The sequence below is a fragment of the Natator depressus genome, chromosome 7, assembly GCF_965152275.1.
Source record: "Natator depressus isolate rNatDep1 chromosome 7, rNatDep2.hap1, whole genome shotgun sequence".
Taxonomy (NCBI): Eukaryota; Metazoa; Chordata; order Testudines; family Cheloniidae; genus Natator; species Natator depressus.
Genome location: NC_134240.1, coordinates 54,181,877 through 54,207,351, shown reverse-complemented (window position 1 = coordinate 54,207,351; position 25,475 = coordinate 54,181,877). Strand labels below are relative to the sequence as shown.

The following is a 25,475-nucleotide window of genomic DNA, read 5'->3' as shown; positions in this document are numbered from 1 at the left end:
TCCAGATCCCCGGCACCCCAGGAGCAGCAGGGCTGAATTCTGTAGCCCCGAGCCCCGGTACTCCCCACGGGGAAGAAGCCCTGAGCCCATGGGAAGAGTTAGGGGGACATGGGGGTGTTGCCCACCCTGAAACTACAGTGCAAGAGCATGGCAGTCCTGGGGACAGCCACCCCCTCTCCCATCTCCTCTCCCTGCCCCCTGGCCAGGTCAGAAGTGGGAAGCTGGAGCTGGGCAGTACGGGACAGTGCAGCTGTTCTGGTTGGTGCCATGGAGCAGGCAGCCACAGCGTTCCCTCGTCTCCTGCTGGTGTAGGGGGCTGAAGCTGCTCCTCAGCTCCCAGCCCCCTTTGCTCATGCAACTGGTAAGCCCAGTGGCTGGCAGAGGCCTCAGGGAGCAGCCATTGCAGGGGAGCCCTCTTGGCACACAACTCCTAGCCACCCCTCTCCCTGCACCCTGAGCTACCCCCTCCCTGCACACAGCCGCTAGCTACCTGTTGGTGGGGTAACTCACTTGACTGGAGCACTGTCATGGATGGGAATAAACTGTTCGTGAAGGACAGACCGGGGAGGAAAGGTAGAGGAGTTGCACTGGATGTAAGAGAGCGGAATGATTGCTCAGAGCTCCAGTATGAAACCGGAGAAAAGCCTGTTAAGAGTCTTTGGGTTAAGTTTAGAGGCTAGAGCAACAAGGGTGGTGTTGTGATGGGCGTCTGCTATAGACCACGAGACCAGGAGGATGAGGTAGACAAGGCTTTCTTTGTGTAAGGGGACTGTTGCTCCCTTACTAACATTCAGTGGGGGTGTTTTAGTTGCTAGCTCCCAGTACTAAAAGGGGAAGGGTCTATGGGAAACCAGGACCCTAAGACTGATAGTCCCCAGGAACAATGGGGAGAGGCCAATGCTCCAGGTCAGCCTGAATGACAGGACGAGCAGGCTAATCAGGGAGGCAGGAGGCCAGGGAGGTCCCGTCCTCCGTGTGAGCTGGATTTGCCTGGGTCAGACAGAGTGGGGCTGAGCTAAGGAGAAAGCAAGGGCCCAAGCTAAGCTGGGGAGCAGAGCTGCGCCAGATCCAGAGGGACTAGAAAAGCAGCCCAAAGAGAGCAGACCCTGTCCTGGGAGCAGAGCTGCAGCCCTAAAGCTGGAGGCACAGCCCAGAGAGAGCAGACTTGCCCTGGGAGGAGAGCTGCAGCAACCAGAGCCAGAGGGGCCAGAAAAGCAGCCCCGGAAGCAGGTCAGTGCTGGGAGCAGAGTCACAGAAGCAGCCTGCAGAGCAGACCTGTCCTGGGAGCAGAGCTGTAGCAGGCAGAGGGGCCAAAGAAGCAGCCCAGGGAGCTGGAGGCAGAGCAGCAGCAGTGCAGAGACAGAGTGGTGGAGCTGGGGCTGGAGCAGTCCGGAGCTGGGTGCGGTGAGCAGCTGGGTAGAGCGAGGGGGGCCCTGGGCAGTGGGCCCAGCACAGGGAGACGCCTCAGCTAAGAGGCTCTGCAGGCCAGGCTTGGATCGTAACCCCAGGGCGGGGGCGACACCAGGAAGAAGGGTCGTACCACTTAGAGCCCGAGAGCATGTAGCCACCACCAGAGCAAGTGTCCAACCCACAGCATCCCTGCAGCACAGCCAGGGCTTGAGAAGGAGGCCTGGGACTTACAAGGAACAGACTGTGAACTGCCCTGACATTCCAGAGACACTGTTTGTGAAGTTCCCTGCCACAGAGCGAGTTGATGTGTTTCCTTTAACCTTTCCCATTTGTCCTTATTCTTTTTAAAATTAATTGTTGATTAAATAACTTGCATTTGCTTTAAATTGTATGTAATGGTCCATGGGTCAGAGAAGTGCCCAGTGCAGAGAGAGTACCCCGGAGTGGGGACACCCTAGCCCCTCTCTCAGGTGACCACAGCAGGGTTGGGGGTCGAGCCCCCCAGGAATCCTGGGCCCAGCCTTGTTGGGGTTACGAGGACTCTGCAAGACAGGAGAGTGGAAGGGGAGTCCTCAAGGGCAGGGAGGCCGCTGGGTAAAGGAAGTGGGAGCGAGGACTCGGATCTTTTCGCTAGCTCACTTCACCGGGGTAGTGCAGAAGCCAGGAAAGTTCCCCACAGTAGCGGGACTATTCCTCCGCTTACATTTGGACAACTAGCAGAAGTTTCCAGATGACAGGCCCTGGTTCTCATGGGGGACTTCAATCACCCTGACATCTGCTTGGAGAGCAATACAGCAGTACACAGATAATCCAGGAAGTTTTTGGAGACTATTGTGGACAACTTCCTGGTGCAAGTGCTGGAGGAACCAACTAGGGGCCATGCTCCTCTTGACCTGCCTATTTACGAACAGGGAAGGATTGGTAGGGGAAGTAGAAATGGGTGGCAACCTGGGCAGCAGTGACCGTGAGCTGGTCGAGTTCAGGATCCTGACAAAAGGAAGAAAGGAGAGCAGCAGAATGTGGACCCTGGACTTCAGAAAAGCAGACTTTGACTCCCTCAGGGAACTGAAGGGCAGGATCCCCTGAGAGGCTTATGAGGGGGAAAGGAGTCCAGGAGAGCTGGGTGTATTTTAAAGAAGCCTTATTTAGGGTGCAGGAACAAACGATCCTGATGTGCAGAAAGAATAGCAAATATGGCAGGCTACCAGTGTTCCCTCTAATTTTGCCCACCCATGTGTGGAATGAATTAACAAAATTCATGTGGTGGGGGTGGGGCCGAAGGGTTCGAAGAGTGGGAGGGGGCTCAGGGCTAGGGCAGAGGGTTGGGGTGCAGGGGTGTGAGGGCTCCGGCTAGGGGTGCGGGTTCTGGGGTGGGGCCGGGGATGAGGGATTTGGGATGCAGGACGGTGCTCTGGGGCTACAGCAGGGAGAGAGGACTCCCCACAGCTCTCTCTCCCCACAGCAGTACTTGGGCTGGGTGGGAGGGGCACCTCTCCCCACCATGGTAGCTCCGAGGCTGAGGCCACAGGATAGGCACCTCTCCCCTGGCCCCTGCAGGTCTGAATGGGGCTGGGTTCAGGGAGGGGCACCCCAGCCGTGACGGGTCCAGGCCGGGCCACCCCGGCCGCAGCTGGGTCTGGGCCACAGCATAGTTAGGGATGAGGGGCTGCCCCTGTCTTGGCAGGTTGGGGGCTGGGCTAGGTTGGGGCTGGGGGAGGGGCACCCCTCCCCCAGCTGCAGCAGGTTCCCAGGGGGGTTCCCTGAGCACCTGTGTGGCGCTAAATAGGCTGCTGCACAGCTGCATGGCCGTGCAGCTTGCAGGGTGTCACGGACTCACAGGTCGTGCCCACTTTTGGCCCCGTGCGGTCCGTGGAGGGTGCCCCTTTCAGTGAGACAGCCCTTCTCGGGGGTCCACTCTCTCTCTCGGGGTAAGCCCCTCCACCTCCTGAATCCACACCTCTCGGAGCTTTAGCACCCCTGTCTCTGTGGTGGGCCCCCTCGGGGAGTCCCCTCGCTCTGGACCCCCCTGGGTCCTCCACCCCCTGAAGGGGATGATGCAACCCTGTTCTCTAGACTGGAGCGACTCTCAGCCAGCGTAAAACAGGAGGTTTATTGAGCATTGAACACAGCCCAGGAACTCTCAGGACCGGCCTCCCTCAGCACAGCACATCCAAATCTCCCTGCATCCAGGTGGGCTCTTCCTGCCCCCTCTCTCCAGCCCAGAGACTCCCTGCCGCCCAGCTGGGCTGCTAGTATCACTGTCTCCAAGCCCCACCTCTGTCCATTATCTTCTCTCAAGGTAAACAGGAAACAGGGTCGCCTGGGCCTACTCTCCTGTCATCTGCCCTCTCGCCCCTCTGGCTGGAGCCGGCAGGTCAGGTCCCCAGGGGTCCTCTCGTCACAGCCCATTGTTCTCCCGCTGGCCAGAACTGGCTGCAACTGAGCTGGGCCTCCGGGTCACCAGTCGCTGGGGTATCCATGCTCCAGGCCATCAGCTGGGGTCCCCAGTTCCCTGGATGGTCCTCTGTAACAAAAAACTCCCTCTCACATTCCCTCGTTAAACCAGTAACACCCAGGGACACTGCGTCCCACCCCCTCTGCATGCAAACCCAGAAAGCCCCCCATAGGAAACAAGGAACAATCAAGAAAACCCCCCATGTCGTTACACAGGGAACTTAGCAGGCAACCAGCTTAAACACAAAAAGGAAGCTTACAAGAAGTGGAAACTTGGACAGATGGCTAGGGAGGAGTATAAAAACATTGCTCATGCATGCAGGGGTATAATCAGGAAGGCCAAAGCACAAATGGAGTTGCAGCTAGCCAGGGATGTGAAAGGTAACAAGAAGGTTTTCGACAGGTATGTTAACATCAAAAAGAAGGTCGGGGAAAGTGTAGGACCCTTACTGAATGGGGAAGGCAACCTAGTGACAGATGATGTGGAAAAAGCTGAAGTATTCAATGCTTTTTTTTGCCTTGGTCTTCACAGAGAAGGTCAGCTCCCAGACTGCTGTATTGGGCAGCACAGTACGGGGAGGACATTAGCAGCACTCATTGGTGAAAGAACAGGTTAAGGACTATTTTAAAAAGCTGGACGTGCACAAGTCCACGGCTCCAGATGTAATGCATCCGAGAGTGCTGAGGAATTTGGCTGATGTGATTTCACAGCCGTTGGCCATTCTCTCTGAAAACTCGTGGCTATTGGGGGAGGTCCCGGACGATTGGAAAAAGGCAAATATAGTGTCCATCTTTTAAAAAGGGAAGAACGAGAATCCGGGAAAATACAGACTGGTCAGCCTCACCTCTATCCCTGGAAAAAACATGGAGCAGGTCCTCAAAGAATCCATTTTGAAGCACTTGGAGGAGAGGAAGGTGATCAGGAACAGTCAACATGGATTCACCAAGGGCAAGTTATGCCTGACCAACCTGATTGCCTTCTATGATGAGATAACTGGTTCTGTCGATATGTGGAAAGCGTTGGATGTGATATACCTTGACTTCAGCAAAGCTTTTGATACGGTCTCCCACAATATTGTTGCCAGCAAATTAAGGAAGTATGGATTGGATTAATGGACTATAAGGTGGATAGAAAGCTGGCTAGACTGTCAGGCTCAATGGGTAGTGATCAGTGTCTAGTTGGCAGCCAGTATCAAGTGGAGTGCCCCAGGGATAGGTCCTAGGGTCAGTTTTGTTCAGCATCTTCATTAATGATCTGGATGATGGCATGGATTGCACCCTCAGCAAGTTCGCGGATGACACTAAGTTGGGGGGAGAGGTAGATACGCTGGAGGGTAGGGATCGTTTCAGAGTGACCTAGACAAATTGGAGGATTGGGCCAAAAGAAATCTGATGAGGTTCAACACGGACAAGTGCAGAGTCCTGCACTTAGGACGGAAGAATCCCATGCACTGCTACAGGCTGGGGACTGACTGGCTAAGCGGCAGATCTGCAGAAAAGGACCTGGGGATTACAGTGGACGAGAAGCTGGATATGAGTCAGCAGTGTGCCCCTGTTGCCAAGAAGGCTAACGGCATATTAGGCTGCATCAGTAGGAGCATTGCCAGCAGATCGAGGGCAGTGATTATTCCCCTCTGTTCAGCACTGGTCAGGCCACATCTGGAGTATTGTAACCAGTTTGGGCCCCCCCCCCCCCACTACAGAAAGGATGTGGACAAATTGGAGAGAGTCCAGCAGAGGGCAACGGAAATGATTAGGGGGCTGGGGCACATGACTTATGAGAAGAGGCTGAGGGAACTGGGCTTATTTAGTCTTCAGAAGAGAAGAGTGAGCAGGAATTTGAAAGCAGCCTTCAACTACCTGAAGGGGGGGGGGGTTCCAAAGAGGTTGGAGCTTGGCTGTTCTCAGTGATGGCAGATGACAGAACAAGGAGCAATGGCCTCAAGTTGCAGTGGGGGAGGTAGAGGTTGGATATTAGAAAACACTATTTCACTAGGAGGATGGTGAAGCACTGGAATGGGTTACTTGGGGGCGGGGGTGTGGAATCTCCATCCTTAGAGGTTTTTAAGGCCCTGGCTGGGATGATTTAGTGCGGTTGGTCCTGCTTTGAGCAGGGGGTTGCACTAGATGACCTCCTGAGGTCTCTTCCAACCCTAATCTTCTATGATTCTACCCCCTCCCTGCACCCTGAGCTACCTGCACACAGCCCCTAATTACCCCCTTCCCTGCACCAAGCTACTCCTTCCCTGCACCCTGAGCTACCCCTCTGCCCGCACACAGCCCTTAGCTAGTGTGACACTCTGTACCTCGGGGGAACACCCTACACCCCCATGTTCATCTTTATAAAATGATTGTGTGGTATCCAATGCAAAGTTTGTCATGTCGGGTGTCTTCGGAAGGCTCATGATGCACTGAGCATGGTTGTTATAGTGATGTTATAGTAATTGTAACAGTAATGTTATCGGTTATAATTTCATGTATATAGTTATGAGACTGAAAATGTATCCTCATGGTCCATGCAAAAACTCTCCAAGATTTGAGAGGCAGTTCACACCTCATCAGGGCAGGTATGGGACAAATCCAGCCCAGCCTCACAGGAACAAAGGACACTAGTCCAGGCAGCAACAAAAGAATCTGTTAGATTCTCGAGGGAGTCACCTCCCTTCCTTTGGTCAGTTTGGAACTGCAATGAGGTAATGCTCATCTGACTCTGAAGTGGGGCGGGGGGGCAAAGCCAAGAGGGAAGAAAGGACATGATAAAAGGGAGAGACATTTGCCATGCTCTTTCTCTCGCTTCCACCTACATCTACAGACACCACACCAAGTGACTGAAGTGCTGATCAAAGGGGAGAGCCTGACTGAAGAGCCACCAGCCAGCCTGTGGTGAGAAGCATCTAAGTTTGTAAGGACATTGAAAGTGTTAAGATCAACTTAGAATGCGTTTTGCTTTTATTTCATTTGACCAAATCTGACTTATGTTTTGACTTATAATCACTTAAAATCTATCTTTCATAGTTAATACATTTGTTTGTTTGTTCTCCCTGAAGCAGTGTGTTTGGTTTGAAGCATGTCAGAGACTCCTCTTGGGATAACAAGCCTGGTACATATCAATTTCTTTGTTAAATTGACAAACTCATATAAGCTTGCAGTGTCCAATGGGCATAACTAGGGTTGTGTCTGGGACCGGAGATATTGGCTAGTGTCATTCGGTTGCACAATCCAAGAAGCAGCTTACGTGCCAGAGGCTGTGCGTGAACAGCCCAGGAGTGGGGGTTCTCACAGCAGAGCAGGGTAAGGCTGGCTCCCAGAGTCAAAGATTGGAGTGACCTAGCAGATCACCGGTCCAGATAACACCCGAGGGGAATGTCACAGTACCCCCTCCCTGCACCCTGAGCTATTCCCTGTCTGCACACAGCCCCTAGCAACCCCCTTCACCCTGCTACCTCCTGCCTGCACACAGCCCCTAGCAACTCCCTGCACACTGAGCTACCCCCTGCCCACACACAGCCCTAGCTATCCCCCCCCATGCACCTGAGCTGTTTTCAAACTTTTTGAGCTGAGCCCCTCATCTTTGAGTTATAATTTTTGGTTGTGCCCCCTTCCCACAACCCAGACAGGTTGGTGGCCTCCTGAGGAGAGTCAGGGGGTGGAGGTGGCGCTCCCTCCTCGGACTCTGCTGTGTGAAGCTGGCTCGACCCCCACTGGCTCCTGCCCAACCAAAATAGAAGTCAAACTACACCTATTCCTGAATCCCCCCCCTTCCCGCTGAGCCCTGGAGTTTTTATAGCATGTTCGGGGCAGGGGGCTCAGAAAGAAAATGGTTGAGAACCCCTGCCCTAGAGGCTACTCGAATACTATTAATAATCTTTGTTTGATCTTTGTTTGTGGAAACAGGTGGTGTCCTATAAAATTGAGTGGAAGCTGCCTACAGCTCTCATTTTAGGGGCCGCATGCTGAGTAATAACATGAAAAAACTCCATGCTTGTAGAATCAAACTGGCTCTTTAGTAAGCAAACTATTGACAGTGATGCAGTGGGAGTTGGCATTCTAGCCATGTGCACACAGACTGTCTTCCTGGTGCCTCCTCCCTCCTGCAACCTGGGCCCCCGCTCCACATTGCATTTCATACTCCTTTATCTGTTCTTCTGCACAGGTCTCTATCAGACCTAAAATAAAAGCTGCTTCTTGTAGGGCTTTGCACGTGAGTTAAAATTTTAGTGAAGATAAAGTGGTTTTTCACATGTTAGCAGGTCATGTTAACGACTATGGGGCAACATAGGGTGTATTTTGGCCTGGGAACTTTTATGAACATAACAGACTGCCTTGTCTTCCCTAGGATCTCAACTCATATTAGTTACCTTCAGTTAAGAACACGTCTTCTTTCCCTAGCGAAGGTATGATCTACACTCCACTCTGTAATAAAGAACTGTCATCTATACAGGCCAGAAACAGGTTGGCTGGTCAGTATTTTGTTGTGTAGTGAGCCAGTCAATGCCTGGCTCATATCCGTTGTTATTGCCATGTCTTGTGCGTTGAACACCCCAGATTCCAGTTTGAGAAGTACCTCAGCCATCCCATCTGAAGCCCCATCTGACCCCATCAATGGAGTTGGATCAGACCTATCCACAGGCTTGTCAGCCACCGCGGACTGAATGACATTTAAGTGTAACTGGTAGAACTATGCTGCTTTGGCATGTGACCTTTTATTTTAAACCAAAATAGCTACCCTAGTACCACCCCACATTGTGGGTGCAGCTAGGCTGGTACAAAGGGGCCTGATAGGGTGTAGCCTGTTCCCCTTCCCGTATAAGAATAGCTCTACTGGTATAAGCACCTTTTGATATTGGTCTCACGGCATCAGCACTACAGTGTTTTGCCACTGCACCCGTGCCAGGAGAGTTAAAGCAGTACAACTTGGGGGTTTTGCCCTTTGCTTGCTTCCCCCCCCCACCACCGCCCCCGTCTTTTCTGTACTGCAGAGACTTCACATACTTCTATCCCCTTCCTCCATCTGCCTCCAAGGCAGCTGGGCATGCCTTCCTGATGTATAAGATATCACCCCTCCTTTCCCCCGCTCCTGGTCAGATCACACCATTCTCTACAGCCATCTAGGGTGGCCAGGTGTCCAAAGTCAGTACTGCTGACCGAACACCAAAAGTCTGGTTACTGCAGTAACTGCAATCGGCCTCTGCCACTGGGAGGGAGGAAGAGCTGCAGAGCAGCTGCTGCTGGAGGAAGTGGCTCCCAGCTCTGGCGGAGAGGTAGGTACCGGCACCGCCCGGGGGAGGGATCCTGACAGTGCGCAGCATTTGAGGAGCAGGGCCGGCAGCCAGACTCGCTCCCTGTGACATCCCGTCCTGCCTTCTCAGCCTCTGGGGCCCCAGCTCTCTCCATCCCCTTGCTTCAGGGACTGACCCCTGTTTTCACCCTGCCATGCTTCAATTGCCCCCAGTCCCTTGCTCAGGGCACCAACCCCCCCTCCGTCCTGCTGTGCCCCAATTGTCCCTGGCCTCTCACTCGGGACTGAAACCCCCTTCTACCCTGCCGTGTCCTGATTGGGCAGGCAGGCAGACTCCACGCCAGCTCCTCCCAGCCCAGTTCTGCAGGCGGCCAGTGAGTCCTGGGGGAGGTGGTGGAGCGAGCGTCAGGAGGCCTGTAGTGTCCAGTTTGGGAAAGTTGGTAACCCTGCAGCCAGCCCAGGCATGTGTGCTATCCATCCCAGTTAGAGCTCTGCTCAGACAATGAGACTTCTAGTTCTTCCTGCTTGTGGCTGGAGTGCTCAGACTCTCAGCTTCTGTTTTGCTTTTTCTCTCATCAGCCAGCCCCAGTTCAGCTCAATTACTTTATACCCTTATACAAAACAATCTTATGTGATGACCTCCAAGCCCTTGATAAAGTAGCATTACCCCCACTTTACTGATGGGGAAAACAAGGCACAAGCAGGTAAAGTGACGTGCAGTAGAGCAGGGAATAGCTGAGATCTCCTGACTCACAGCCTTAATTACAGCACTGTCTTCCCAGTCCCACTCTGGGCTTCTTTACCGTTGTCATATAACAGCTGTGGGCTGCTATAAAAGTACAACTGGGTTCAGAAAAGAATGATGTAAGTTCACGGAGGAAGATCCAGCAATGGCTGTTAGCCAGAATGGTCAGGGATGCAGCTCCATGCTCTGGGAGTCCCTAAACCTCTGGCTGCCAGAAGCTGGGTCTGGATGACAGGGGATGGAACACTCGATCAATTCCTGTTCTGTTCGTTCCCTCTGAAGCAGCTGGCACCGATCGCTGTCAGTGGCAAGCCGTTCGGCTAGATGGACCATTGGTCTGACCAAGTATGGCCGTTCTTATGTTCTTCTGGCTGGCTAGGCACTACAGAATACAAGGAGGTGGGAGATTCCTTTCCCCCGTCCCTGCTGTGCTGCAGAGCAGAGCCACTCCATTCCAGCTTTGCTCCGGCACCTGAAAGCCAAATAGCTGTTATGAAAGGCTGGGGTGGGTCTATCCTCCCGTGAGCCTAGGCAAGGGCAAGCTGCACTTTGCTCCTGGAAATGAGGGTTATACAGGTTATAGAGGAAGTGCTAGGGCAATGAACTTCAGATTTTAGGAGAAAGAGGAAGTCAAGTAACAAACAGAACAAAGAGTAAAGTTTAAATGCGGTTCTGCCCTGAAATGTGACTGTGAAAATGCTACCCTTACACTCCGGGAACAGAATTGCTGAGTATCAGTGTCAGAGCTGCTGATCTCAGGGAGGTGGAAAATAGGTCTTTACTGCTCTGCATTTGCAGAGTCAACACTGCTGAGCAGGGGGAAATAGAGTCTTCCTTCTTGTGCATCAACAGAATGGTTTATGTAATTGGATACACCTGTGGAAGCCCAGTGACAGCCAGGGTGTGGCAGATATAATCTGGGCCACAGAAGCTTTACCATCAGTGATGATGGGAAAGGTAGAAAAGATTCCCTAGCTTGTCTCTCAGAGCCCAGGCTGAGTTTGCAGTGCTGGTGGTTAGAAGAAGCATCTTTGTACTTGTAAACTGAGTGCATTTGGTCTGGAGTTGCTGAGGGACAATAAAACCAAAGCTAGTGGTAGTTGGTAGATAAACCTAGATAATTTAGGGGGAAATGTACATTTGCCAGTCACGATAGGAATCCTTACCTGAAATCAGGAGAGCAAACAGCACATGGAAACCATTTATTTATAAAGGCATAGTTTTTCTCTGCAGTGTTTGAAACTCAGACAATCCAGCAGCCTAATAATGAAGGATGTGAGACTGAAACTGACCATAAACCCAAGTGAAACTGACTAGTCTGCTTTCCTGACTTCTCCAAGCTGGTTAAAGTGTAACAAGTAAAAACACTTGCATAAACAGCCAAACATAAATTGGAGCTTTAAAAGACTTTGGCCTACATTCAGTCTGTCAGTTTCTAGCAGCATAAACTCCTGCACAGAAAGCCCATTGGAGGCAGCTGTAGTGATGTAAAGTGGATGCAAGTACTCCAGCCAGTGCCAGGACATAGGCAGCTGCAGGGAGCTAGTACTTCCCAAAAAGTGAGTGGTGCTGAGCTGAGCAGAGGGAGGGCGTGGCAGGGACAGAAAGCAGGGAATGCCCGGCTGCAGGCCTTGTCTGTAGACAAACAGCCCAGGCACTCCAGAGGAAATGGTGAAGGTGGTAACAGGTGAGTCTCCTTTGGGACATAAAGTGTGCATGCAAGAGAGAGAGAAAGTGTACACTACAGACTTCTGTTGGCCTAGCTCTGTCAATCAGAAGTGTGATTCCCTGACTGACACAGCTGTGCTGGCAAAAGCCCCTAGCGTAGACACAGTTATGCAGGCAAAGCTGTGCTTTTATGGTGTAGCTTGTGTTTTTCTGGATGGTGGAATAAACTACACCAGTAGAGGCTGCGCTGACACTAGCAGCCCTTTGCTGGTGTATTGTACTGGCACAGCTATGCTGGCAAAAGCTCCTAGTGCACCTTGATTATCACACACACTGTAAGGAGAGTGATCCCTTTAGATAAGCTGTTACCAGCAGGAGAGTGGGTTTGTTGGGGAGGGTGGGGAGAAAACCTGGATTTGTGCTGGAAATGGCCCACCTTGATTATCACACACATTGTAAGGAGAGTGATCCCTTTAGATAAGCTATTACCAGCGGGGGGGGAGAGAAAACCTTTTGTGGTGGTAAACACCCATTTTTTCATGGTTTGTGTGTATAAAAACATCTTCTGTATTTTCCACAGTATGCATCCAATAAAGTGAGCTGTAGCTCACGAAAGCTCATGCTCAAATAAATTGGTTAGTCTCTAAGGTGCCACAAGTACTCCTTTTCTTATTTCTATAGCACCATTCATCCCAAAATACGTTACAGTCTTGAACTGCTCTCCAGTCTACATACGCGGCTCACTTCATGCACCTCAGAAATGCAGCCACCTCTGGGGTAGAGCATGGCAACTGTTTAATAGGATAAGGAGTCAAGAAAACCATATCCACTCTGAAGTGGAATTCAGGGACGCAGAAAGTAATTTGGGGTTGAAATGTAGCCAGGACATGAGCTAACACCTTTAGTCTTGCAAAGGGTGATGGGAAATGCTGAGGGGCCCCAGCCAGCCAGAACCTCAGTTTCACACCTCAGGTGAAAAGAACTCTGCTGTCTAACGCCATGCAGGGCACTGACTGACCCAGAGCAAAGAGCCCCTTCTCCTCTACTGAGCTATCCTGCAGCATGGTACCCTGTAGCACAGTGCCAGCGCGGGGCGGGGAGCACCACCTATTGAATCACCACCAACAATTCTGCAGTGTAGCCTGGTGAGCCAATGTGTTCCTTGTACACCTCCCAGCTAAGTCTCAAACAGCCCAACCCTGCTCAGCTAACGAGATCTGACACGACCACTCCCAGAGGTATCATGGCTTCAGTTGTACCACGAGCAGCACCCAGAGTGGGGAGTGAGGTCCATCAAGGGGTGGACAGCCCCTCCTGTTCCCCCCTCACTGCAGAGGTTGGTGTGTCCCCTTCAAGACCCTGTCATCTCCTTGATGGGGGATGTGCGGCTGCCCTCCAACCCGCATTTGGAAGTGAATAGGCCCCCTGCGGCTTAGAGCTGTGCCTGCTTTGTGGACCAGACGTGAACCCTTAGGGCAATCGCTCTAGGAGGTTTGAGTATAGCTGCCATGGCAGTTGCTGCTCTGTGTTGCTGGCTAACACGTGTTAAACTGGCAGTGTGCTGGTAAATGTCAGGCTGGTGCTGAGGTCACCCAAAGAGCTAGGCCAAGGGAGTTTGGCCAAATCTGCAGGGATAGTTTGTTAACGAATGGGTGGTGGAGTCCCAGCTCCACCTGCTCCCAGCGGTACTGGTGTCACTCCAGAGAGATTTCAGGGTCCTGATCTGATGTCCCCAAAGCAGAAGGCACGTGCCACTGGGCTAGGCTGGCTCTTTACAGGCGACTTTTTCTCCAGTGACCGGGGGTGGATTGCATGAGAGCAGTAATTCGACACTCCCAACAGCTGGCATGCAAGCAGAACAGTTTATGTAACTAAATTGAACTGAACCGCATGCCACAGAGTAGAGAATCACACTCCGCACACTCACTGTTGGAAGACCTCCGGATACAGCAGCTGAGAGGAAGCAAAGCTGAGATCTAGGGAACAAAGAGGTAATGATTCCTTCAGGGTTTTGCTCCTGGGTCTGGGACATGGGGAGAGTGTATGGATTGCAAAGATTTGCCATTCTCTGCAGCTCAGCTTTGGGGAGAAGATGGCTATTTTATAGAGTGATTCATTTCAGTGTTTAAAAATGTTAACTGAAGGAAAACCAAGAGAGTGTTGATGAGCACCCAGTAAATAGCTACAATAGGTGAAAATACAGATTGATTTATCTGTTCATCTGAAATTATTCTGTCTCAGACATTTCTTTGGCGGCAGTGGGTGCTCCTGAATAGTATTTAACAAGGACAGACTAGCATTTTGTCCAGTGTAGTTTGTTTGTACATTTAAAACAGCTGATGGAAATAGAGTTCTTTAGCTTGTGGTTAATGTGGAAATCCAAGTCCCACTGAGACCTTTGGGAGCAGCACAGACAGAGTCACTTTTGCATCTTGTTTCACTGTACTTTGAGAGGAAAGGGTGGCTCTTTGTTATTTCCTTTGTCTTAATGCCTGGGACATTCAGATATTGCTTGAAGCGAACAAGGAGCTTGACCCTTGATCATTTAAGTTATGAGATCTGGGGTTGTAGCTGGGCTCCTGGCTCTTTTCTTTCTGGTTGATTCTAGGGCTTTGTGTGAAAGAACATTAATGCTCCTATCTGAGTTTTCCCCAAAAGGAAAACCCTCCCCACTGCCTCTGGCTTATCTCAGACGTCTCCCCTCCCCTGTTCTCAGCCCTTTGCCATTCACTAGCCCATGTCAGAATGCCAAACCTGAAAAATGTACCCTGGAATAAAGACTTTGGGTTGTGTACACACAGATGTACACGTCCTGGTTGAATTTACAAATTGAGTTAAACCAAGGCAAACCCCTGTGTGGACACTTTATATTGGTTTAAAACTGGTTAGCTTGCTCTTGTAACTGATCTAAGCCTGGTTTAAATCAGTTGACGTGTCCACACACGGAGCTGCACCTATTTATCTAAATCGGTTTAAAATCATGTCTTTGGTGCAACCGTGCTGGTCTACACTAGAAAATTAGATCAACCCAGCTACTTTGCTTGAGGGTGTGAAAAATCCACTTCCTTGCAAGATGTAACTAAGCCGCCCTTAAACCCCAAGTAGACAGCATTAGATCTTCCGTCAACCCCGCCACCACCCCTCGGGGAGGTGGTTTAGTGCAGAGACAGGTGAATCCCTGCAGCCGCTGTCGTAAGTGTCTCCACTGAAGCGCTACAGCAGTGTAGCTGCAGTGCTGTAGCTCTGTCCCTGTCGTGTTTTAGCCTGTGTGTGTTAAGGCGAAGCTAGCTCGAGAGGACTTGTTGGTAATAGAAGGGTCATAATCCTTTGTTATCAAACAATCATTAACGCTCCAGGAAACTCAGAGGGAAGGTGAAACTTGCAAAGAGCTCAACCACCTGAATGGCTGTGAACTCAGGACTCTGGTGACGTCACGCTGGTTCTCCAGTTCTTACATGGTCTTCGGGACAGACAAGCTCTGTATTTCGAATGTGGCAAGCAGCTCTTCCCCTTCCACCGGATCAGTTCAACGGAGGAGACCAGACTCACATTAGTGATGTTTCTAAGAGAAAAAAACAAAACAAAGCAGAATTTTGACATTACTTAAACAAAACCCTCACCCCAGCCTTTCAGGCCTTCTTTATCCATCACAAAGAAACACAAGCAGGGCACAAGTCCAACCATCTCTTAATTCCTTTGCAGGTTGCCTTTGAAGCCAGTTTCTGCTTCCCTCAGTCACCTCTTCCCTTCGGCTTACAGGGACTGTGGGGTGAGTAGGTGAGCCATGGGGATGAGAAATACAGGCAGAGCGTTGAGGGATTTCTACGCGTTCTTGGAAAGCCAAGCTCCCTCGCAGCTCACCCATCAACTGGACTACACCAAGCCTCAGCCCAGGGGCTAGTGCGGGACACTTGGTGGCTAAATTGGCTGGCTGGTCAGTCCCTTGTGATCAGCTTCCTGCAAGAGCATGTAACGTTTACCCCAATCCTCAATAGAGCCCCTACTGCATCATGGGATATTACTCTCAGAGGAAATTGTCCAAGACACCTATCTGCCACTTGAAAAAATCTCCCTGCTCCTCACTTGGCTGATAAAGCTGATCTGAAGGGTTTATTTATTATATAGCTTATTCCCCTTCCTTGATGGGAAGAGCTATAAAGTACCTATTTAGTGATATACTGGCATATGCATGGGGGGGGGGTGTTGTGTTACTTTAACTGTACCAGTATAGTTATATTGCTACCTCTTGTGTGTGCAGACAAGCCCTGAGTGACCGATCTGCCCTATTCGAAGTTTCACAAGTATAAGGTGGCTTAATTTGTAACCTACTGGTGAGTCTGTGCTTTGCTACATGTCACCTCCATGCCAATCCGCGAGGGTCTGAATTGTCACAGGCCCAGCGACAGTGCTTTCTAGTTGTAGTAGTGCGTGTTTTTAGCTGGTTCAGTTCCCTGTTGTAGGCCAGGATGGCAGCCGTCACACTCATCCCAAATCCCAACCTGTGGCTGTGGCTTTCCACCTCACTCAGACACTCCTCTTGCTAATCTAAGCTTCCCAAACACGTACAGGTCCGGTTCTTCACACTTGCCATGTGTGTTGTTCTGGATGATAGTGAAGCCTGGATCTGAGCTTCAGAGCTGGGGTGGTTTTTTGGTTGTTTTTTTTTAAGATTCAAAATTGTTTTTCTTCTTACAAAAAACTTTTATTTTCTGCCCTTTTTCTAATGTTTCCCACCCAGTCAATTCCAACAGATGGGAGCTGTGGAGCACCCTGATGACCTTCCTCCAGTGGAGTTCAGCCTCTGTAACAAAGACATGAGGTCAGGCACAGCCAATCACAGCATCCTATCCATCGGGGAGGAAGAAGGAGCAGGCAATTTCCTGCGTTCTATCCCAACACGAGAATCCCTTCAGTGCCCTAGGGGCTCTGTCGTGAGCTTCCATGACATCCAGTACACCATCAAACAGTCCCATGGGCCCCTCTGCAAATGGACAACGGTGGAGAAGAAGATTCTCCACAATGTGTGGTAAGTTCATGCATCCCAAAATCTCTTTTGGAGAAAGGAGAGGAGTGAAATTTGTAGAGGGGAGAGGCATCATCTCCTGCAGAAGCCTCCTTTATGCCACTGGGGACTAGGGACAAGGAAGGGAACATGGTTACTGCTTTCAAATTGGCATGAGGGAGGATGTTTCACTTTTTTATTCATAATTTTTCTAAAACTTCCCACCCCATGGAATGTGTTTGGATCCAAAGTCAGGCCCTGGTTCTGCCAGGGGCTCCCCGGAGGCAGATCCCCATTTGGAAATAACTGTTTCCCTTCTCTTCCAGTGGCATTATGAAGCCGGGTTTGAATGCTATCCTGGGACCAACAGGGAGCGGCAAATCCTCGTGAGTCTTTCTTTGGTTTCCTCCAATGGAGAATGAACAGTCCGAGGTGGAAACTCAACTCACTGGGTGCTGGAGGAGAATAGCTGGAAAAATCTAAGGCCCTGGAAAGGCACCTTCGTGATTTAGGAACATAGGTCTGGAAGGGACCTGCTGGATCAAGTCCCCTGCTGTCACAGGCAGCCACGTCATATCATCCCAGCCATGAATTTATCAAGCTCTGTTTTAAAACTAGTTAGGTTGTTTGCCCCACTACTCCAGTTCAAAGGCTGTTCCAGAATCTTGCCCCTCCGATAGTTAGAAATCTTCTGCTAATTTCCAGCCCAAATTTATTCATGGCCGGTGTATACACAATGCATGGGCTTCAATTGAGAGTGTAGTTTCACGCAGGGGTTCTCAAACATTTCCATACTGCAGCCACTCTGGACCCCCCTCCCATCTAGTCTCCTGTTTACCAGGGTGATCGTGACTCCCTGTTTTCTGTCAGGATACAACCCCCAGGTTGAGAACCCATGGTCTAGTCCAGTGTTTCCCAAACTTGGGACGCCGCTTGTGCAGGGAAAGCCCCTGGCAGGCCTGGCCTGTTTGTTTACCTGCAGCATCTGCAGGTTTGGCCGATCACCACTCCCACTGGCCGCGGTTCGCTGTGCCCGGCCAATGGGGGCTGCGGGAAGTGGCGCGGGCCGAGGGACGTACTAGCCGCCGCTTCCCGCAGCCCCCATTGGCCGGGCACAGCGAACCGCAGCCAGTGGGAGCGGTGATCGGCCGAACCTGCGGACACGGCAGGTAAACAAACCTGCCCGGCCCGCCAGGGGCTTTCCCTGAACAAGCAGCGTCCCTAGTTTGGGAAACACTGGTCTAGTCCTTAGAGAAGAGACAGGACTCTGGGATTCTATTCCTAGCTCTGGGAGGGAGCAGAGTCTGACCCCAGGGTTCTGTTCATGGTTCTGTCACTGATTTGCTCCATAACCTTGAGCAAATGATTTTCCTTGTTCTCCCCATCTGTAGCATGGGGGATGATAATACTTTCCAGTCTCACAGGGGTGCAGAGGGGCTGCAGCAATGTTTGTAAAGTGATTGGAGATCCCTTGGTGAAAGATGCTAGGGAAGTACAAAGTAGGCTACTTCCATTTCAAAGTTGGATCTGTTGACTTGCTCTTGTGTGGGAGGAAAAGAGTCTTGCATTGCCATGCTCTCACCACCCCGGTGGTCAATGTAAGAGTGACAATGATGGGCAAAGTAGCTCATGGAAGATCATTGCAATGCAAGGCCTACAGCAGGGTCATCACCCAGAAAGATCAGAGTGGGGGTGAGATGGTCTCTTACAGCCTTCGTTGAACTCCTTCCAGCAGGGTGGAGTGATTTAAATCAAGACCAGTTAAATCCATGATTGAAATAATGATTTAAATCACCACGTGGCAAGCCTCGATTTAAATCAGCAATTTTCATCAACCTTTCCATTTGTACTTCAGTTATTTTCTAAAGAAAGGTGCCTTCTCATTCGTTGAAATAGCTATTAAAATATGTTGATTTACCACTAAAGAGAGCTTTTACGCTAGATTTGGTGCATCTTTTTGTTGCCTACAAGGGTACACTACAACTATATACATTTATTTAAGCAATTATAGAGCAGAATATTTTCAGATTCTTATTAACTGTACATTTTAGTATGTTAGAAAAAGGTGAATGATATCTTGCTTATTTATTAGATAATTAATGTTTTGCTCATGATTTGTGTCAAGCTGCAACTAGAATTTAATTAAACACACAAAACAGAATATTTATGTCGTATTTAAATGCTTTATGAGATTATAAGCTGTTTAGGCCTTAACATATTTTGCATTAAATTCAGATTTCATTGAAACAGATGTATATTTAAAAATACTTATTACAATTTAAATAAAACCAAAAAAATCTGATTTAAATAATATTTGATATCTAAATTTTTTTCAAAAAAGCATCCATTTGTATTCACCCAGGATAGGACAAAATCCTATCTGCATAAGGCTATGTCTGCATTACAGAGTCTACGTAGGCATAGGCCTGTCAGCGTAGATACAGCAAACACCAACAGAACGAGTTTTCCTCCGATGTAGGAACATTGTTAGCTACATTGACAGAAGTACTTTTCTGTATACATCTGCATCTATACTGACGGTTTTGTTGCTATTCACCGACATACCTATACCAATATAAATTCTAAGTGTAGACCAAACCTAAGAGTTCACTTTGGTAATAGTGTTTTATTCACCTCTTTTTGTATGTGTGTGTGTGTGTGTGTGTGTGTGTGTGTATATATATATATACACACATATATATAGTTGCTCCTCATTTACAATGGATAGGACCCTTAGACAGCACATTTCTGAGTTATAAAAAATTAGCTTGAGTTTGGCTGTTAGCAGAAAGACTCATTCCTTGTCTCCACCGGGATTAAAGCCACTGCTTAGAGTGGGGTGAATAACAGAATTCTCAGTTGACTTGTCATTCCAAAAAATATTGGTTTTGGCTGAACAGAAAATGATGTTTGACATTTTTGGTGAATCAGAAAGTCAAAAAATATTGGTTTCAGGTCCAACAGAATATCATGTTTGACCCACATCTAAAATTTTTTTTCAGTTTCAAGCATTTTTTTTATTGTTTTCAATTTTTAAAAAAATAAGAGGAAAAGTTCAAAAGGACAAGTTATTTGCAATTTAAAAAATGGAACCGTTTCACTCTGAAAATGTTGAAACGAAATGGTTAGACTTTCAGAATATTTTTGTGGTTTGGGGTTTTTTACACACAGTGCAGTGAAATCAACAGGAATTCCTGAAAAATTTTGCTGTCATCAAATCTTTGCGTTTTTTACCAGAAAAACGTTTTGGCTGCAAACTACCACCGAGCTCTACCAGTGTTGTGGCTGCTCCAGGACAACCTCCTAGCTGTAGGCACTATTTACACGAGTGCAACATGACGTGCACCTGTGAATTGCACCAACAGTAAGAGTTTGTACCAATGGCTAAAATCCCAGTGCAGTTGAGGCCTGAACCTAGTGCCTCTTGCACTGCTTGTAGCTGAGATCAGTCAGTTCACAGCATGCTCTGAGCAAATTACAGTGCAGGCTCAACAGAAATGCAAAGCCTTAGTAATTATCCCTAATCGCGAAATGATTTTCCCAATGAAAATAAGAGTAGTTATGGAGGAACCTAAGGACTGTTGCTTGTCTTTAGTCTCCTAGATGTGCTGGCTGCTAGAAAGGACCCTGCTGGCCTGTCTGGGCAAGTATTCGTAGATGGCTTCCCGCAACCTCCGAATTTCAAGTGTATCTCAGGATATGTCGTGCAGGTCAGTGTCTGTTTCTGTTCTCTCTGCCTCCTGGCTGGGAGAAGCTGAGGAGCAGAGATATTAGTCATCAAGAGCGGTCAAGGTGTGAAGTCTTTGTAAAGGGGGTTGCATGAGAATGGAAAAGTGGCATCCAGACTCCTACATGGTCACATGATTCTTTAACCAAGGTGATGGCCCACAGGCAGAGACATCTCAAGCAGGGCCCTTCAGATGCAGGTGGGTGGTTGTCATCAGATGTTTTACTATATCTAGTCCTTGCTAAAACTGGGAAGCAACAAGAGCTCTAAGGATTTTCTTCAGGCTCTGGTCAGCCTCACTCCTACTACGTTACAGGCAGGAAGTGCCAGTTGAATCGTGGAACGAGATTGAAATGGTGGACTCGGCTCATTCCAGAGTAGCAATGACAGCCTAGAATTCAGGTAGCTGGGAGAGGCAAAGAGAACATACCTGAACTTGGCAACTAAAGCAGCAGCTGAAAACAGAGGTTGAATTGATGTTGGCTTTCAATCCTCCAGCTGATGTCAAGTCCCAGGATCCAAACATTCCCCCGTAGCTCTTAGAAAGTGTGAAGGATTTTGATTTTTCCCATAAGAATTCCCAGTTTAGGAATCCTTGCTTTCCAGTTTCCAACCCACTGGCTATCTATAAAGCAACCAAAGCAAAATGCAAAGTGACCTGCATATGGGGAAAATTATTGGGCTGTGCCCCCCCTTTTTTCTGCTTTGTAGGTGGATGACGGGGGTCAGCGGGTTAAAGATATCTGCTCCTTTCCTGCCTTGGAACCATATTAATTATCCACAGAGTCAGCACTTTAGCTGATGTACCTAAGCATTGTCTATGGAACTCTGCTGATTTCCATCAGCTGAAGGTCTGGCTTGCAAGCCTTAAATAGTAATTTCAGTGCTATGAAGCTGCACAGATATGTGCAAATTTGACAGGTTTAATCTGATCGAAGTGCCCAGGACTGTGTTGAACAGTTGCGTTTTGAGAGCACTGGGGGTGGTGCTTCCTGACCAGGTGCTACAGAAGAATGTCGGATGGAAGCACTGGTGACGCTGAAGTCAGTGGCAAACCCCCCATTTATGTCATCGGGGCCAGGATTCCACCCACAGTTTTGGTGCTTTGTGGGGTTGAGTATGACTTGCAGCTGGAGCCAATAGGTGTTAAAAGTGTTTCGCTGGCTCAGTCTCATATTGGGGGCCTTGGCTCCTCCGAGTGGCTGCTTTTCAACCTATGGAGACTGAGTACTTGCAACTTCAGCTGGAGTTCTCAGTGCTCAGCACCTCTGGGAGTCAGGCCCACAGTAACTTACATGACAAATGACCTCCCAGTGCAAAGCTGCATAGCCTGCATTTCCAGCACTACAGCAGCCTTTGTGGGAAGCAGTGTTGCCTAGTGGATAGCGCATCGGGCTAGGGGACAAGAGACCTGGGTTCTGTTTACTGACCTGCTGTGTGAGTCACTTCCCCATCTCTGTAGCCCTTTGTGTGCCTTGTCTATTCAGATTGCAAGCTGTCTGGGGCAATGGCTGACCCTCACTGTGTGTATGTACAGCTCCTGGCACAATGGGCCCTGATCCCTGCTGGGGTCGCTCGCTGCTACAGAAAGGCAAATAACAAGGTGCCTGGGACTGAGCTGAAATGTCCTTGGCTTTTCAGCAGTGAATTTGCATTGTTTTCAGGATGACGTGGTTATGGGCACACTGACTGTGAGGGAGAATCTACTCTTCTCTGCGGCCCTGCGCCTCCCCAGCTCCATCAGCTTTAAAGAAAAGGAAGAGCGGGTCATCCAGATAATCACTGAGCTGGGGCTCAGCAAAGTAGCTGATGCTAGGGCGAGTACCTGCGGGGAGGCGGGGTCAGGGGGAGAACCTGCTTCAGAATCCTAACTTCTCACCCATATAGTGGGGATGGGCACTGTAGCATGGTAGGAATGCAGGGCTATTCTGCTGAGCTGCCCTGAGTTCAGGGGCTACACCCAGCACAGAGATGTAGAGTTACTTTTGCTGACTCACTCTGATGTTGGTTCAGCTGCATCCCATTAGCTCCAAGCCAGAGATATAAAAGAGTTTGTGTCTCTCTCTAAGGCTGAGAAAACTAGGGTAGGAGGGATCCTGCAGAGAAGGCAGTAGGAACAGCTGAGCCCTGAAGGCAGTTTTAGGTTTTGTTGAGCTCCAGGAAGTGGGGCAGCTTGGACCATGTCCAGTGTGCATGTGCTATATAGGAACAGGGGAAGAACTCTGTCTACAGCCCCCAGATCACAGGGCTCTCTCCTTTGCCAGACACTTCCTGGCTTTGCGGTACGATGTGAGAAAGTTGGGGTCATGATGCTAAAACTCATGAGGGGTCAGAAGGGCCCAAGGTGGCAATCTCAGCTGAGGTGTCGTCATTGTCCCCTCTGGTCTACTCAGGCCCTTATGCCATGCCCATCTCTGTGGTAGCTGAGCACTCAACTGCACAGTGGAAAAGGCTATGGGGCCCATCCCACAATGGGGTGAATCCATCCTTGCCCCATCTCTGGTTCCCTGGGAGCTGCCAGTGCTCAGAATCTCTGAAAATCAGGCTGCCTTTAGCCAGCAGCACAACTTGTGTTTGAAATATTTGCTCTTGTGTATGATCTCCACACTGCCCCCATGGTGTCCCCTGAGGACAGGATCCAGCAAGCACGGCTTGGCCTAGCGCTTGCAGACATGGCTAGTCCCCTGGGAGTTAATGGGACTGCTTGCCAGGGGTGAGAGTAACTTAAAGGACTTACCGGTATGCCGGAGTCCTGAGCAGGGGGCGGGGCCTCAACCGGAAGAGGCGGGGCCTTTAAATCCCCAGGCCCTTTAAATTGCCACCTGAGCCCTGCTGCCGGAGCACTGGTGTAGCAGCAGCAGCCCGGGGCTCCAGCGGTGATTTAAAGGACCTGGGGCTCCCAGCTGCTGCTACCGCAGCGGAGTCCCGGGCCCTTTAAATCGCCGACGGAGCCCCAGGGGCTCCTGGCTGCCGCCGCTACCCCAGGGCTCCGGCAGCAGGGCTTTGGCGGCAATTTAAAGGGCCCGGGGCTCCAGCCACTGCTGGGAGCCCCGTGCCCTTTAAATCACCAGCCTGGGGAAGCCGGTACGGTTGGCGATGTACCGGCTCTTGCCAGTATACCATACCGGACCATACTGGCTTACTTTCACCTCTGCTGCTTGCCATGGCAACCCTGGTGCCCCACAGCGAAGCCAGGTACCAAACACAAAACTCTTTGCTGTAGGTAGGAACAGAACTAATCCGAGGGGTGTCAGGCGGGGAGCGGAAGAGAACCAACATCGGCATGGAGCTCATCACGGAGCCCCCGGTCCTGTTCCTGGACGAACCCACCACTGGCCTGGATGCTAGCACAGCCAACGCAGTGCTCATCCTCCTAAAAAGGTAGGAGCTGCAGGGGTTTATTATCTAACACCAATGCTTCTGTGCTCATCTAAACCCTTGGCTTCCTAGTCTTAGTGCTGGTGAAAGAGGCTGGCCTGGCAGTCTCTTTCTCAGGGCCTGATCCAAAGCCCATTGACTTCACTGGGCTTCAGCTCAGAGCCCTGAAGAACAGCCACAGTATGGACAGTCCCGTTGCCAGCTTCCCACTGCAACCAATGCACCCCAGCTCTGTCCCGGAGAGGTCACCTCTGGAGCGGGGAGGATTTGAGAGCTCAGTCCTCATGGTCTAGTCACTTTTTGGCTGTTGCTCAGAGCGACTAGAGCTGTCCGATGGTGGATTTTTCAGTTTTGCTGGCAATTCCAAGAAGTAACAATAGCAAAATTTGTTTTGGGTTGAACCAAAAATTAAACTTTTCAAAAATTTTCAGCAAATGGAAGACTCAAAAAATCCCAAATCCTCTTGGGTTGAATGAGCCACTTTGTCTTGACAAAATCGAAAAGTTTAATTTCAGTTTTCACCAGTTTGTGTTTTAATAAAACGAAAGGAAATTTTGAAACAAAAGAAATCACTTCAAACCAAAAAATCGAAATATTTTGTTTCACAACTGTCAAAGAATTCCGGTTTAAAAAATATGTGTGTGTGTGTGTGTGTGTGTGTGTGTATATATATATATATATATATATATATATATATATATATATGTATGGTCTTTGGGCCAAAACAATCTAGTGAAATGGACATAAAATGTTTTGATGCCACCAAATCTGCAGTTTTGGACCAAAAAAGTTTTGTACAAAACATTTTGCCCAGACCTCCTCCCTACATTAGGAAAATGGGCCATGGCTGATAACAGGTTTCCTTTGGTCTCTCGTAACTGAGGCTGTAGAGGGACTGACTGCTGGGTGTAGATAGGGCCAAATTGTCCATAACAACCATTCCAGAAAGGCTGCTGAATCTCTCATTCCACCAGAGATGGCTCCCTCCCTCTCAGGCTTGCAGCTTGTTGGCTGGGCATTGTAGGGGAAGCTTTCCCAGCTGCTGCCCATGCTGTATCTGTTCTGAGGGCAAAAGCCTTCAGGGCTGTCAGTTGGGCACTTTCTTCAACACTACGTTCACTCAGTGAAAGGGCTTTCAGCAAACTTAGTTCAAAGGAAAACTAGGTAATAGTGGTCTGGGTAGACTAGGCTAAAACAGTAGCTAAGAGAAATGACCGTGAATGACCAGATCCTCTTGCCCTCTCTTCTGAAATATGTATATAAGAATGGCCATACTGGGTCAGACCAAAGGTCCATCTAGCCTAGTATCCTGCCATCCAACAGTGGCCAATGCCAGATTGCTTCAGAGGCAATGAACAGAGCAGGTAATCATCAAGTGATCCATCCCCTGTTGCCCATTCCCAGCTTCTGGCAAACAATGGGCACAGTTGAGATTTGTACTCTTTGCTCCTATCCTAGGCTTTCGAGAAGAGGTCGGACCATCATTTTCTCTATCCACCAGCCCCGCTATTCCATTTTCAAGCTCTTTGACAGCCTGACTTTGTTGGCTTTGGGAAAGGTGCTGTATCATGGTCCAGCAAAGCAAGCCCTGAACTATTTTAGTTCTATCGGTAAGTCTGCAGTGCAAATGCAATAATGCTAATCCCTATTATATTTAAGTGCTTACGTCTCAAAACACAGCAAGAGATAAGGTGGTAAATTATTTTAATTGCTTAGTGCCTGATCCTTAATAGCAATGGATCAGCTCCAGCTACGTTTAGCCCATTGCTGCATTTTCTAGACACAAAAAGCAGCCCCATGTTTCCAGTCTGAATGAGTTTTATGCAGATTAAGAAAAGCAAAAAAACAAACG

General features: G+C 49.6%; 1 protein-coding gene across 1 annotated transcript in view; it reads left to right on the top strand.

Moving 5' to 3' along the window:
* The first annotated feature begins 837 nt into the window (after window positions 1-837).
* Window positions 838-25,475, top strand: part of LOC141991558 (broad substrate specificity ATP-binding cassette transporter ABCG2-like) — a 39,886-nt gene continuing 15,248 nt past the window's right edge. The window contains exons 1-8 of the mRNA XM_074959886.1: window positions 838-1,230; window positions 15,219-15,285; window positions 16,255-16,542; window positions 16,845-16,904; window positions 20,114-20,228; window positions 21,910-22,062; window positions 23,469-23,626; window positions 25,082-25,233. Coding sequence (XP_074815987.1) covers window positions 16,268-16,542; window positions 16,845-16,904; window positions 20,114-20,228; window positions 21,910-22,062; window positions 23,469-23,626; window positions 25,082-25,233 — 913 coding nt within the window. The 5' untranslated portion in view covers window positions 838-1,230; window positions 15,219-15,285; window positions 16,255-16,267. The remainder of the gene's footprint in view (window positions 1,231-15,218; window positions 15,286-16,254; window positions 16,543-16,844; window positions 16,905-20,113; window positions 20,229-21,909; window positions 22,063-23,468; window positions 23,627-25,081; window positions 25,234-25,475) is intronic.